The 14639-nt window shown below is 41.2% G+C and overlaps 1 protein-coding gene across 5 annotated transcripts in view; it reads left to right on the plus strand.

Moving 5' to 3' along the window:
• Positions 1-14639, plus strand: part of LOC148477097 (aldehyde dehydrogenase family 3 member B1-like) — a 39125-nt gene that overhangs the window by 21738 nt on the left and 2748 nt on the right. For all 5 annotated transcript variants that reach the window (XM_088457240.1, XM_088457238.1, XM_088457242.1 and 2 more), the window contains 4 exons: positions 534-619; positions 1192-1273; positions 2347-2733; positions 6967-7133. In XM_088457240.1, the coding sequence (XP_088313366.1) occupies positions 534-619; positions 1192-1273; positions 2347-2733; positions 6967-7133 (722 nt within the window). The remainder of the gene's footprint in view (positions 1-533; positions 620-1191; positions 1274-2346; positions 2734-6966; positions 7134-14639) is intronic.

Genomic DNA, 14639 nt, shown 5'->3' on the forward strand with positions numbered 1-14639 from the left:
TGGCCGACCCATGCCATTGCTCTGCTTCCTGCTAGCTAGTACTTCCCCTGGGATCAACCACCAATCATAGTACTGCATATAGAAGGGGCTGAACCAGTGTCTAACTTGGGTACCCATGGGGGTCTTAATTTGTTATAAAGCAGTCACTGATGCTCTCTATTGTATGGTGGCCACTTTGATGCTCTATGTATTGTATGACAGGTCACTTCCATGCTCTGGTGTAGGTAAGAAGTGTAGGACAAGCAGTGATGCTTGCTTTTGATTCTTGAAACAATAGAACCTCTATGCTCTATTTAAATAAGAAGACACGCCTGAACTACTCAATAAATGCAGCACACATTGGCACCCTCACGTATGGTGTTTTGCCCTCACCTTAGTACAAACATTCAGCCTTTGCAATGTTGGCGTCTGGATTCAATCAAGCCGAGGGTGACTTTGTTCCAGATGACAGAAAGCCAGGTGTCTGTGTATAGAAATGATGCAGTCTCTCTAAGGTTAGTTACCAGATTGCATTGCTTTGTTTTTTTTGCTAGGTAATTGTGTAGTATTGAAGCCTTCAGAGACCTGTCCTCACACTGCTGACCTGCTGCATACACTTCTTCCCCTGTATATGGATAACGTGAGTGTGCACTATAGCATGTGAATAATTGGATTCATATCAATACCAATGATGGATCTTGTATACGCCTACATCCAGTTAACCTTAAAGTGTCATCATGCCCCTATAAACATTGTGCCCTCTCCAATACACCTGCGCTGTCTGTTTATGAACTAGACCCCACACAAACCATATTCAAACCTTTTTACCTTCTATATTTCAGCAGTACATCACTACAAATACACAAACTAATTCCATATTCAGCTACATAAATTGGTTTTAAGTGTACATAATAGCATTCACCCACACCCAAGTAAATCAATTTCTAACAACCATTAGACTATCATAACAAGGTATCAATTTACTTTACACCTTCAGTAAGACCTCACTAACTTGCAAAAGCTAGGTCACATTTTCTGACACCGTTTTTTCAATGAAAACTACACCACAATGTGAATGTCACCCAATAAGAAGACGGCTTTCTTACTGCTATGTAATACTCATTTGTCATGGGATTTGTGTAGGCTGTTGTCAGACCTAATATTGCTCCTTTTTAAAGTGAAGAATGATAAAATGATACTATTCTATTTCAGAGCTGTTATCAGTTGATCTCTGGAGGGCACTGTGACCTGTTGGAAGTTCTAGAGAATAAATTTGACCATGTCTTTTACATAGGTAATGTACAATATGCATTCATCCCTCCAAACACCTATTCAGGGGCGTATCTATAATGGGTGCAGTGTGTGTGGGGAATACGGGCACCTGGGTCCAGGAGGGCCCCGCACCACACACTCTGCACCCATAACATTACTTACCTCTCCGGAGTCTGGTGCTGGTGTCCGGCGCTGTATAACTACTGGAAAATGGCCGCGGCTACTACAGTTAATGTACCTTGGCGCATGTGCAGTGTGACTCAAATACAAGTGCAGACGGCCGATAATCGCTCACCTGTGAAAACTTCGGCATAGTGTACAACTCTGATTCAGGCCCAATGTACCTTTTTTGTGTATGTTTGCTGCAACAAATTCATAACCCATATTTCTATTGTTCAAATGAAGTTGGGGGAAACCTACCTTTTTAATATCGCCCGTCTGCTTCCTTTAAAAACAAAAATCCTGGCATATAACTGCAGATTAAATGGATGTCTAAATCATATGTACCATTTTTATAAGGGCCAGTCCCAACCTGGGGTGCAGAGAGTGGGAGGTGGGAGTGAGCGGGTATTAATTACCCAAGCCTGAGCTTGTCAAAGGGGCACGGCGGAAGCCTGAATGAGCTGCTAAGGAGAACAAATGTGACCACGGCAACATACTGTATACTGTCACAAGACTCCTGTGTGACTTTGGGCCTGGTTCCCTGAGACCCGGACCCACCCGAACTTCGCGATCCGGGTTCGGCTCAGGTTTTCCCACCTGACTCTGATCCCAAAATGAGGCAAAACGTCATCATTCCGCTGTCGGATTCTTGTGGGTTTTGGATACTAATTCAAATCTGTTGTGTATTAAAATGTTTTTCTTTTATTTTTAGAATTCAGATTGTAACTCCAAAACAAACAAAATAAGTCTACATTACTGATATATACACAACAGCATGAATGTATTTTTTGTTCTGGTATTTATTTTTTTATACATCTGAAATAGAAAAATTAAGTTACCCTCGAGCACCAACTTCATTTAAGCACCAAAGTTTACAAAGGCTTAAAAGATCAGTTCTTCAGCTAAACAGACCAATGCAAATCTGTGTTTCAGGGGATAGTATGACTGGCAGACAGGTGATGCAAGCGGCAGCCAAACACATCACACCAGTATCCCTGGTCCTGGGAGGAAAAAACCCATGCTATGTGGATGAGACATGTGATCTTGCCATGACTGCTCATAGGATTGCATGGGCTCGTTTTGTGAATGCTGGTCAGAATTCCCTGGCTCCAGAATATATTCTTTGCCATCCTGACCTGAGAGACTCCATTATCCACGAACTGGATTTGTGCATCCAGGAATTCTATGGAATGAACCCACAGGAGTCCCAGCATTATGGGCGCATGGCAAGTGCAGAACATTACAGACGTGTCAAAGCTTTCCTATCCTGTGGTCAGGTGGCCATTGGGGGGCAGAATGATGATGGTGAGCAATACATAGGTAAGAAGGGCAGCTCTGTGGCAAATTATATTGAGGTGTGTGTCACTGTCACTATGTTTTGTATAATAGATGGATTGCAAATTATAACATTAAGGAAATCCCAACACCGGGCTACCAGGCCATTTATCGATGATGAATAGTCACTTGCCTATTCTCTGACTAGTGGGCTTCATGTTTACGGTCACAAGGGGATAACAGAATATAATTTACAATCTGCACCAGTGGCCCCCATCCATTGTGTGGGTATCAGATTTGGACACCATGGGGTTTATTAAGGTCATGTTTATGCCTGATATTTAAAAGGGCAGTGTTTTTACTAGCCGTGTCTTACGAGTAAATGCAATGCCCTTTTAAATATAGGGCATAAACACGAACAGAAGTGTTGGATTTTACAACCCAACACTTCGTAGATTAACTAGAGATGTGAGGGTTTGGTTTTACTCTGTTCTTATTGCCAAATTATCGTAACCAGATAATTTCGGATTTCTCTTATTGGCTCTTCAAAACACGTGACAGCCGGATAGCCAATATGATGCAGTTTTTGAGGTCCGAACATATCCGAGTAAATCCGAACCACACATCTCTAAAATAAACCATAAAGGCCAAATGTACTGGGCTCTGATCTATTCCAGCAGAAAAGCTGAAAAATGTAAAGAGGAAATTAGTTAGTTATAAGGCTAAACCAGGCAGTTCTTACCTTTTTAAAACTAATTGCTGCTTTAAATCTAGTGGTTATATTGCCGGAAATGCCCTCGGACCAGGAAATTGGAACCCATTACATTTGGGCCTATGAATCTTCGGAGCTGAGAGTGAGGGTTATATTTACTAAAGTGCAGGGTTTTTAGAAATGGAGATGTTGCCCATATCAACCAAGCAGATACTAGAGATTATCTTCTAGAAGGGGCTAGACAAATGTTAATAGCTAGTATCTGGTTGCTATGGGCAACATCTCCACTTCTAAAAACCCGCACTTTTAGTAACTCTACCCCTTAGTCTTTACATAAACTATAACAAACTTTTTTTTAAAGTTGAAAAATAAAAATTCTGATGTTGAATGTGGCTTTTGTAGAAGACAGTCCAATTACTTTTTACAAGGATATGCCTTCTATGAGTTTAAACAAGTAAAACAAACTGACTGGTGTGCAATTAGTTGGTGCAGCTAGGCCTGAGATAAGGTCACAAACCACAAGTGAATAAGTAATAGAAAAGTCCATGACCAGTGCATCATTATTAGGACAAGTCTTGCATTTGATGAATCAAACCAATTTAATTTTAAAGTTTAGGTGCAGATACTAGTCTGCACTGTCTGTTCTGCCACTGTCCCCAGACTCCATCTGAAGTGGAAGAACGATCAGTGCTGACGGTATCTACACCTGAACTTTCCAATTAATTTGGTTAATCAAATATAAAACTAGTTCAAATGACGGAGCGGTTGACCTGGTCTTTTCTATTACAAAATTCTTTAGTATTTGATATAACATCTAAATCGTACAAAAAAAATAAATTAAGTATATACAAGGTTGATGGAGAGGGCCATGCTTGTTAAAGCTTACAATCTAGAGGTAGGGGACAATTCTGAGACAATAGAAGCCAGTCTGAGTAAAGATTTAAGGGGATATCCAATTATCCCCAATATATTATCAGGGGCGAAAAATGGGAATTGTCACAGAAAAATCCCCGTGTTTTTTTTTTTTTTAATCCCGGTATACTATTTGTTTGGCCGAACAAATCGGATTTTTCTAGAGAAAACGCATAGGTCCGTGAACTTACAGTATCACAGATGCTATGTGTTTTCACCATCACAGTGGCAGAACCACAGCACTTTTTAGGGATCATTTTTCAGGATACATCAGCAGTCAGAAGTCAGTTCCCCAATGCATGCAGTTACTTGGGTGGATGGTGTCATGATACAGTCCCTTTCACTCATTTCCATACTGAGACCTTCCAGATTAAACTTCTGCCCTGGTGGTCGTTAGCAGATCCTCGACTAGAGAACCTGTTCTTCATACTGCCTATTTGGACCCTTTGATCCCTTCTTTGGTGGTTGAACAGGAGCCACCTCAGTTCGGGGTTGACTTTTATCCATAGTGACTTGGACAGTATTTACCACAGATGCCAGGAACTCCAGATGGGAAGCAGTCACATTGGGCCTTTTGTCTGCAGGGCCTTCAGTATCAACCAAAAGCACATCTTCCCATAAATGTGGTAAAATTGCGAATGGTCCTTTAGGCTTTCCTCACTGCTCAGATGTTTCTTCGGGACAGGCCACTTCGAATACACTCACACTTCTCATCTGATCCACAGACCAGGGATACTTTGTTAGTCTTTGTGGGTGCCCTGATGGATAATTAGTGCTTCAGTATGGGATAACTCTTCTTTCTGATTCCCATGATTTCTCAGGTCCTCAAAGTCCAGGTGGAATGCTGGTCATTATTTTTTATTTTTATTAATCTGGTCACTCTAAGCAGCCAGTATCTTCCATGAACTATTAGAGTATGTAAAACATACATATCCTGGTCTGAGTGGAAAAAGCTCTGTACAGTTTCAAATGCCTCTCCTGCTCTCTGTCTTACAGAATGGCCTGGAAGGCAATTTCAAAATGAAGAATGGATAAAAAGAGCTGAAACTTGTCTGCAGAGAAAACTGTCTCCTATTTCAGAATTTCTAGCTTTTTTTTTTTTTTTTTTTAAATCCGGTTCACTTACCTTATGTTTCTCTGATAATGCCCTGGGACCTTAACTTGGTTTTTGCAGCATTACCAAAACCACCATTTGAGTCAATGAACTCAGTGGACTTCCATTTTTCTTGACATCAGTGTCTTGTTTTTTGACCATCTCTTCAGCAAGACTTGCCTGAGTTGGCGGTCCTTTTGTATAAATATCTGAACTTGGTTTTCCACAAAACAGGACTATCCTGCATCCTGGACCCTCCTTTCAGGCTTTGGGAGTGTCCCATTTTTATATATGGCAGGAAATTGTCATTCCTGCATTGAGTCAAGAAGTATCTTCTGGTGCTTGTGTGTGCAGATGCTATGTGTGGTTTTGGGCTTGAGGATCTATGTAGATATAGCCTCTTCATTTCAAAAGTCTTCATGTCTTGTATGGTCGCAACCATGCTTGTACATATCAATCAGTCCGTTGCTAGATGGATCACAGCTACCATTTGTCAGGTGCATGTTTGAAACTGGTTACTGCTGGAGCATATTTTGTCTCCTACCAGATTGGTGAGTGACTCCTGAGTGGGGTGCATCAGTGGAGCAGTTGTGCAAAGTGGCATATCTGGTCCTGCGTTCATGCTTTCACCAAATTTTACAAATTCAATGTTTGTTGCTGAAGACTTCAGTTTTGGGGATAAAGTATTGTGCGCAGCTTTGACTGGGTGTCCTCTCCGCTAGGGGTAGCTTTCATATGTTCCATGGCTAGCAATGTCAGCCTCTGTCACTAAGTGTTCTCAAAAATGTTTAGAGCAGCTATGTATAGAATTTTTTTTTTTTTTTTGCTTCTTCTTGTACTGTAGATCTACCAGACCCAATATATTACTAGCATTTTTGAGACCAAGGTATGCCAACATTGTCCCAAGGTGAATGGACCAATGATATGTATCCTGGTGAGAAGTAGATTCCATCTGTAATGGTTTATAGTCTCTTTATCCCTCACACAGTTTTTAGGACAACATTTTCATTTGGAAAGCTAGTTATGGTCCAGTGTCATCCCCGTAGCCTGTCCCCATTTTGTTTTAGTCTCTTCTAAAACGTCGAAGAGGTGATCATCATTTTGTACATAGTTGAAACAGGATTTTAACGGTGGAATGAAGGGGAATTGAAGCCTCTAGGGTGGATCAGTGTAACACCAGTCTACATAGAAGTTCACTATAACAAAAGTGTTGAAATTGTAGAGATGGGAGATTGTGGTTATTTGCAAAAATGTAATCTGGCTTCTCGGACGATGAGTAATTGTGGATTGACGACATATGGCACAGAAGGTGGTGGTAATAGATTTTAGATCTGGAGGCCTGTTTTTCTAGGGAGCTGCAGGAAGGAGAAGCATGTGTGACTATCTGCATCATCATAGGAGCTAGACTACAGTGTACATATTTTTGAAAACTTCCTTCAGTGTTTTTACCTGCATCCTTTTCATCTTTTCATAGCTCAGTGCATGTCTCAAATCTGCTAAAATTGTAAAAAATAAAAATAAGGCATATACAAATTAAACCATTTTTTCTTCTCTACTTTAGCCCCTACAGTTCTGATAGATGTGAAAGAATGTGATCCTATTATGTATCAGGAAATTCTGGGACCAGTCCTGCCCATCGTAACAGTACACTCTCTGGAAGAGGCTATCCAGTTTATTAACCAGAAAGACCGGCCCTTAGCTGTGTATGTCTATTCTAACAACACACAGGTAATCTGAATTTCCTACTTTTATTGTTATACTGTTAGGAAAAATAGTTTGTAACTATTCTAATAGAATATTGGTTCTGTATTAACTTGTTTTTGTGTGCATGTTATAAGGTGGCGTTATGATGTTTTATATGGGCTGCAATGAGACTTTAAAGCACAAATGTGGGGATTGTCACTCCCTTTTTTTTGTCTTCCTCCTTCAACCAATTGTAAACACTGCATATAGGTTGTGGTGTGAGGAGCCTGGCACTTTAAAAGTTCAACTGATTAGGGGGGATTTAAGTTTGATAAAACTCTAGATTATCACTAGGTGACAGTTAATAATGTCTTTTGGAGTCTCAATTTAAATTTTTGTCTGATGGGAAAGCTCAGACACTCTTATCTCATAGTTGTAGATCACATCAATTTAATCCAGTAAAAAAATGCTGCAAAAATGTATTTTTTTTTTTTTTTTTTTTAAATGTCAGGCAAGATTTCCTCAGCACAGTCTGACCAGGATACCATTTGTGAGGTAGGGAGTCAATGACCATGCCCGTCTAAGTGACCCTACAGCTGTGGAGATGCCGGCTTGGGTTTATACGATAATGGGTGCTATAGTGGAGTTGTCTAGACAACTACAGCCAGTTTACAACTAGGAACAAGGACTGAAGAGCTGTATGTGTTTACACATACAGCTCTTCCCTGGCAAGTGACAGGACCCACAAGTCTTCCTGCATTTGCTAGGCCGCCAGCCAATCAGCGTCTGCTACTATAGTAAGCAGCCACTGATTGGCTGTGGGTGGCCTGGTTGTCCAACAGCCAGGCCGCTGATTGGCTAACAGACAGGAGATTGGAATCCTTACAGATCCTATTCTCTGATTTTATACAAACAACGGTTCACGGATGTTACAGTCAGAACCATTTGACCCTTTGGATTCAGTCGATTTTCAAGATCTGATCTGGAAAACTTTTTTGCTTCTGTTCGAAAGATGCCCTGTCGTTTTCCATTCTTGATGTTCCATGAGGATAGGGTGGTACTAAAAAGAAAATACACCTTCCAATCAAAGGTGCTTTCAAAGTTCCACATTAACAAACTGTGATTCCAGATTAGAACTGGAGCAGTTCCTCAGATGAAGAGGGCTCTCCATTTGTTGGATGTTCATGGTACACAAGAGTTACGATGGATCTTTTTTTCTTGTATGACTCCCAGGGATTGCCGGCCTCCAAGCAAAGATCGCATGTTGGATCAGAGCGGTCATTCAACAAGCTTACATTGGTTTGCATATGCCACTTCCTAACCAGGTTATGGTTCACTTCAATCTGTCTATGGGGGGGTTCATGGACAATGATACATGGGCCTACACTGAGCAGTTGTGCAGAGCGGCCACCTTGCATCCGTTCACATGTCTTACTAAATTTTATCAGTTTGAGAAGCTGATGTCCAGGGATGTAAGTTTTGGGTGCATGGTGTTATGTACTGCCAAAGAGGACTTCCTCCTTGAGGACTGATTTGGGATGTCCAGTGTTCGTGTCACCTATTGGATAAAAGAGAGTGGGATCATCTTCTGTTCTGAATGTTTTTTGTTATCCTTGATATCCATCAGGTTATTCTAGTTTGGACAATGTTTGTTATTTTTTTTGTTTTTACCTCTCTCTTATGGTTTAATGTATTTTGTGGCTTTGCTAATAATAAATGAGGCTTCCACTCAACCAGGGTATAGAGGGGGAGGAGCAAGGCTTAAATTTGCTTAACGTTCCAGACTACTTGCACCACTACCTGTACCCCATTGTTCCCCATGAAATCGGAGAAAATTATTTTACAGTAATTAAAAAAAATTCCTATTTTTTTTTTCTTCTAAATCATCATCTATTAAAACTAGTTAATTAGAATGACCTGGTTTACTAAAACAGTCCCCATCCCATCCCTCACCGATCCTGTATTTAGCATTTTTTTATATATGAAATGTTACACTATTTTTGTAAATGATGTGGTACTGCTCTTCACTCCAGAATCCAAAAGTGACACTTAAGAGAGAAAGGGAACAGGACACGAGATGATGCTCAAAATTGCTAAAAAAATGTTGTACAACTAGAACTCTATTCTTTCCTCTTCCTGTGATATGGCAGTATGCATGTAATAGGAAACCTAATCTTTCCATATGACAGGAAACTAACAAGCAGATGTTGTTACTAGGGATGTGCACCGACCCCTGTGTTTTGGATCTGTAACTCCCTCAAGGTATTGAATCTGGATTTGGTTTTACAAATCCACCCTTGCGGGTTTTGGATTTGTATTTTTCTAAACGGCTGAAATCACATTTGAGCCTGTTTTTGTGACTACAGTATTATGAACCTCAATTTATTTCCAGTCAAATTTGATCACCTCACAGCTCACAATATTGATTTTATCTAGGTTAGGCCAAAAGGCTGCATCGAGTTAGTTGGCTGACTAAGCTAAGTGACAGCAGTGGGCAGCACTAACATATGGCAATACAGCTTCCAACATGGCACAGAGTGGCACTGCGGTAGCAGACAGGATAGCAGTTTAATAAACTATAAAATTAAAAAAGTCAGGCAGCAATGCCCCAAACAGCACATAATGCAAAGAAAAGAGGTGCAAAATAGAATTATTGTCCTTGGCCCTTCCACCCACCCTTATGTTGTATATAGCACAGTTTAACAAACCAACCACTTCAGTGAAAGGGAGTGCCAATTGTGACTGAATTGATTGGCCCATGACAAAATAAGCTACCAACTGGCAGCTGAGATTGCTAGCAATGATCTCAGTGTGTACATCAGTGTGTACATCTGCTTTAGTTCATTTTGATAACCATCATCTTTTCCACATTTTGAGGAAGTAGCCTCCTACACCGATCGTTGACAAGGTTCCCGGCTGTGCTGAAAACACTTTGAGTACACGCTGGAGGGTGGGCAGCTTAAGTAAAGCAAAGTCAGCTTGTGCAAGGGCCTCCAAATTGCCTCTTTTTCCTGCCAGCAGTGAAACTGACTGTCTGGCATGCCTATTTGGATGCTATAAATAAAATAGTACTCAATTTTGTGAATGGTGACCATATCTGATGGAGTCACAGTAGAGGTCTCATTATTTGTAGGCAATTCTTTTAGACCCGACCAGATGTCAAAACTTGGTTGTGTTGACTCATCTGCATCACCAGTCGGTCTTTTTTTGGGAAAGTTTAGTTTTTTCCTGGCAGCCGTGCTTGCTGGAGAAATTGAAGGAGGAGCCATCGCTGCATCATGTGCCACTTGAGCTGACAATATGCTTACCAACAGCTCTTTGCATCTATTCAGATCTGTGTCCGTTGGGAAGAAAGACACTATGTATGACTTGAACCTAGGAGCGCGCACGGATGCCAAAATGTATTGCTCCGATTGGAAGATCCTGGCGAAGTGAATAAAAGACTTGATCTACAAGTCCGACATACTTAGCGGAATCACTTCATTTTGGCTACTCCTTCAGTTTCTCAAGCTGCTTTTCCAACAGTCTTATGATGGGAATTACGTGACTCAAGCTGACAGTGTCTGAACTCGCTTCACAGGTGACTACTTTGAAGGGTTTCATCACTTTGCACAACACGGAAAGTATTTTCCACTGAGCTTTGAGTAAGGTATAGTCCCCTTCCTCTTCCTATGTCATGCTTCGCTGTGTAGCTTTGGATGGTTTTTTGCTGTTCCTCCATCTGCTCAAGCATATAAAGGGTGGAGTTTCACTTCACAACTACCTCTTGCTTCAGTTGGTAACAGGGTAAATTCAACATTTCTTCCAGGTGCTGAAATCTTTTCTACATGCACTTGCCGAATGGCGAAAATGCCCAGAAATTTTGGGGCCATGGAGGGTATCTCCTGCACGGCCCTGTCAGTTTAAAAAAAAAAAAATTTGCACCACCAAGTTAATAGTGTGAGCAAAACATGGGACATGTTGCAATGCTCTCACAATATTGGTGGCATTGTCAGAAGTCACAAATCCTGAGGAGAGTCCAATCGAGGTAAGCTATTTTGCAATGACTTCCCTGAGTTTTTCTAAGAGGTTGTCAGCAGTATGCCTCTTAGTGAAACCAGTTGCACACAGAGTAGCCTGCCTCTGAATAAGCTGCTTTTTTCTTAGATGTTGGTGCCGCTGAAGGCAATACACCCACCCAGTGGGCTGTTATTCATGTAATCTTGCATTTTCTTTGTTCCACTTGTCCACATATCTGTGGTTAAGTGGACAGTGGGTACAAGGGAATTTTGGAGGACACCAATGTTTTAATTTTTTTTTTTAACGTCCCTGTACAGACTGGGAATTTGTTTTCTAGTGAAGTGGAACCTAGATGGGATTTGTTAGCAGGGACAGAGGACCTCAATTAACTGTCTAAAACCCACTGCACTAATGGTGGATATCAGACTCACATCTAATACTAGAATAGATGTTATGGCATCAGTGATCTGCTGTGCAACTGGGTGACTGTTGTCATACTTGCTCCCCTTGCAAATTATTGTTTAACAGTCAATTGTTTGTTAGAACTACTGCTAGAAGACTCCTGGTTCCCTTCTGGGATGAAGATCCACTCCTAGCAGCAGAGGCAGGCATAGCACTCAAGGATTCATCTGAGGAATCCAGGATCGGGGAGGACTGAGTTAGCCTTATCAAATTGGATGCAGGACTACTTCTGATCATGATTGAGGCTATTGTTGATGAAGGTGTTGGTGGTGAAGATGCCAGGTGCTTGGATCTAGCAGGAAAAGGGAGCTAGCTGATACTGGACTGCTTGTTACTTCTTTAGCCAAAGTTTCTGAATTACATTTTTGATGGATGCACTGTAGATGTCATAACAGCAAGGAGGTTCCTAGATAGGGTCTGTACCTCTACTTACTCTGCCATGACAACCGGTACAGATGGCTTGAAAATTGTCCAGATTTGGGTAGAAATTATTCCACACACAAGAAGTGGATTTTTGTTTTATGCCCAGGCACGACAATGGACTTTTCCTTATCATGGGCAACAACTGTTTCCACTGGGGCCTGATTTACACAAACCACATTATCATCCTCATCATCAACATCCTTATTAACGTCACAAATATCCTCCTTATCTTGGTGCACTTCCACAGAAGCATCCTCAATTTCTGTGTCAGCATGTTGATTTGTGCTGCTCATCCCCACATCTGCAGAGGATGCACAAGTGGTGGAAGTAGGCTCCTCTTCGAGTACAGTATTGGAAAGGTCAAGCTCACACATGGCACCTGCCAACACACTTACTCGCCTTAGGGATTTGTGACATTTGTGAGTGGTCAGTTGGTTTCTGTGCTTTAACGATTTTCATTTTTTAAAAATGTTTACAGGGAGACGGGCTTACATCATCATAAGAGGCAGAACCACCAGTCATAAATAAAGGCCAAGACCTTAGCCTTTCCTTGCCACTTTGTGTGATATAAGGCATATGGCCAATTTTATGTCTTTCTGCAGCTAACTTTCCCTTGTTTTTTTCTTTACCACTGTAAAGATTGTTTTTTTTATTTTATATGCAGTGACTTAAGGTCTATGTGCCTTTGGGCATTGGCTTTAATAGATGATGCAGACGGACTACTATTGTTGTGACTGGTGGCAATGGCAGCATCTCCAGCACTAGTATGTGGTTCCTGCTCTCCGCTCAATTGATCGTTCTTCATATCAACAAACACAAATGAAGTGGGGTACAGCACATATGTCAATTTGTACCAACTTTAAATATTACACTGTGGTATCAATGACCTACAGTGTCACAATAATTTTTATGAATAAGAAAAGAACACACTGAGCTATCACTTAGTGTCACAATATTTTTTTTATGAATGAGAAGAAAAGAATAACTCACTGTGCTGCCACTTACTGTGTCGCAATATTTTTTTCTGAATAAGAATAACAGACTGCGTTACGACTTGGTGTCACAATATGTGGACGATAAACTGCGGTCTGGCCGGTAGTGTCACTGAACAATAATAGTGTAGTTAGCATGCACACAAAAAAATAAAAAAGATTTTTATTTTTTGTGGAATGATGATTTTATTTTACTTTTATTTTTTTTACACTGGGGAAGAGCACCTCTTTATGTACTGCAGCCCTAACCCCTTTTATGGACAGGAGAACACGTCAGCACCCGTTTATGTACTGCAGCTGCAGCACCCATTTATGGACAACACAGCCCCAGCCCCTTTATGGACAACACAGCCCCAGCCCCTTTATGGACAACACAGCCCCAGCCCCTTTATGGACAACACAGCCCCAGCCCCTTTATGGACAACACAGCCCCAGCCCCTTTATGGACAACACAACAGTGACAGCAGCCCCAGCCCAACAACACTGCACTCTTGAGAAGTTGAGAAAAGTGCAGAGACAGAGCAGCACAGGGCACATCTGTTCTGTACACACTCTCCACAGAGTGAAATGGCGCCGATCACCGGGACCTTCATAGAATTAAAAAACCCATGAGAATCCGACAGCAGGATGATGATGATGATGATGATTTTTTGCCTCGTTTTAGACTCTGGTTTAGGTGGAAAACCCGAGCCGGAGTCTTATCTCCTATGTTCGGGTGGGTCCAGTTCTCAGAGAACCGGACCCGCTCATCTGTAGTTATAACATGACTCCCACCCATTAATATTTTACCTGTGCCTAGCTTAAGCACCCTCTATCAGTATATTGGTGGTGATGATCTCATTCCTCTTCCTGGAGCATCAAGGAAAAGAAGAGGGCGAAGCCAAGTCCCTATCTGTGTCTCTGGGGCTTTTCTTGCCACCCCCTTCCTCCTTTTGATCACATTTGTGGCCTAGAAGTTTCCCAGAAACTGATGTTGCTCAATCAATTTAAAGGTACTGCCTCTCCAGAAGAGCCATGCAGAGAGGATCTCAACATTATGACCTGAAGCAGTTTAGGGAGGTACTGTATTTGAGTGTGGTATTTTATGTCGACATTCTTTATTGTTGATATGTGAATGTTGACATGGCCATTACATCGACATACACAATGTCAACAGTTATGTCACCATGGTCATTATGTTGACATATCAGCATTTGACAAGTTGACATAGTGAAAAAACTATTTAATACCTAAATCTAGCACTGAAATGTTTTGTTGGAATTGTGACTGTCGATATGCACAATGTCAACATAATGAACATGTGGACAAAATGACAGTTAACATTGTGTCAACATAACACTCACATCGACATTCAGAACATGTTGACATTCTGACTATCAACATCATGACTGGATACCCTGTAGTTAAAAGGTGAACAGTTACTGTCGACAGTACAATGGTAAAACATATTTTTTGTTTTAAGCTATAATGCCAACGCTGTTACATTGCTTTAAATCACTTTACACCTGCAACGGCATTGTGAGGTCGTCATTACACTGTCGACATTATAGATGCCAACAATTCATACCGTTCCACCAGTTTAGGAAGCTCTTTCACATACTTGTAATGAAGCATGTGTTCTACCCTAGTTTCTCTTTACAGCTTAGATATTTCCCTTGTACATCTGCGGCCATGC

The sequence above is a fragment of the Taudactylus pleione genome, unplaced genomic scaffold (genome assembly GCF_031769625.1).
Source record: "Taudactylus pleione unplaced genomic scaffold, aTauple2 ptg000749l, whole genome shotgun sequence".
Lineage (NCBI taxonomy): Eukaryota > Metazoa > Chordata > Amphibia > Anura > Myobatrachidae > Taudactylus > Taudactylus pleione.